At 38.8% G+C, this 1,495-nt stretch overlaps 1 protein-coding gene across 1 annotated transcript in view; it reads left to right on the forward strand.

Annotated features, from left to right (window-relative positions):
* Nucleotides 1–422: 422 nt before the first annotated feature.
* LOC144969358 (organic anion transporter 3-like) overlaps nucleotides 423–1,495 on the forward strand; it is a 1,881-nt gene continuing 808 nt past the window's right edge. Inside the window, exons 1-2 of the mRNA XM_078908468.1 lie at nucleotides 423–613; nucleotides 914–1,495. The exon at nucleotides 914–1,495 is cut by the window's right edge and continues 808 nt beyond it. Of these exons, the coding sequence (XP_078764594.1) occupies nucleotides 423–613; nucleotides 914–1,495 (773 nt within the window). The remainder of the gene's footprint in view (nucleotides 614–913) is intronic.

Consider the following 1,495-nt stretch of genomic DNA (forward strand, 5'->3'; position numbering starts at 1 on the left):
TACCGAGTTTGACAACCCGTAATACGAGTTACTTCACCCCAGATCACCCCTTTATATATCTACCGAAACTAAAATTGAATTATTAGGATCTAAAACCAAGTTTTTAAACATTTAGTTTACTCCCACAAAATACCAGTTTTGAGGCGAAGATTAACAAATACATTATACGCATCTATGATTACTTATCTTGGTGCCTGCGCATCTAAGCATCATGAGCCTCATAAAGGTGTTTTGAGGATCTAACAATTATGAGTCCTCCTTGTGATGTTTGCTCATCTGAGAAATGAGCTCCACTTTTGGTGAATGCGCATCTAACGAGCTCCACTCTTGATGATTGCGCATCTAAGTATATGAGCCTTTAAAATCGTGTCTGCGCGTCTAAGAGTATCAGCCAATCTTTTGGTTTTTGCGCATACAATAACATGAGTTTTCCTCGTGGTATTTCCACATCTACGATGAACCCGTCTCCAGGTGTTTGTGCAAATAAGCACATGAGCCCTACTCGTGCTGTTTACGGATCTCAGCCTAAGAATAATAGCCATCCTCGTGTTGTTTGTGTACTAGGAATACGATTCGTTCTCGAGGTTTTTCCAAATCTGTGCATCATACCAGAGTTAGTCTCTGGTATTGTTATATTTCTTCAGATTTTTTGTAATTTGATTTCTCAGTGACATGTTTCTTTTGGTATTTGAGTACGCGTCACAACAAATGCCTATTGAAAATGATTAGAAATTGAAATTTTACATATCATATTCTATTACGTTTCAGGAAAGGCAGAGTACGTCATAGAAGATGTTGCAGGATGCGGTCCTTTCCAAGTGATGATTTTAATCTTCGTCGTATTGGTTGGCAAATTGGCCATGGTCTCCACCATATTATTTATGTCCTTTGGTAACTACAACCCCGGGTGAAGATGCCTAGACAATAACCTGACAAGTACCAGCGCCGACAACTTCAAGGACAATGTTACTAATTTAGAATATACTGAAGGGTCTTGTGGTGATTACAAGCAATGTCAGCATGTGGAATTTGACCCAGAGACTTCAACTTTGGTTACAGAATGGGGACTTTTATGTGACAAAGAATGGATAATGTCAATAATTATTTCTATGCAAATGATCGGCATGCTGATTGGTTCTTTGATTGGCGGACAATTAGCTGATTTGATTGGGAGGAAAATTGTTTTTTATGGTTCCGTTTTTGCGTGCGCTGTCTTGCACTTGATATCCTCGTTCTCTGTTTCATGGCCAATGTTCATTGTGATTAGATTTTTACTCGGTGTGTTTACCACATGTATTGTGGTGCTCGTATACATCTACATATCCGAATTCATGACATTGAATTGTAGAGCTACATTAATGCCTATGCCGTTTTGGTACATTGGAAGTATAATGCTGGCTTTAATTGCGATGGGATTCAAAGACTGGCGACAAGTTGAGCGGGTCAATTGTGTAATTTATGTTATCCTTTTCATTCCCATATTTTGGGTACCAGA

Source organism: Berghia stephanieae, chromosome 3 (assembly GCF_034508935.2).
Source record: "Berghia stephanieae isolate SIO BIC M18660-M18661 chromosome 3, UCSD_Bste_1.3, whole genome shotgun sequence".
Lineage (NCBI taxonomy): Eukaryota > Metazoa > Mollusca > Gastropoda > Nudibranchia > Aeolidiidae > Berghia > Berghia stephanieae.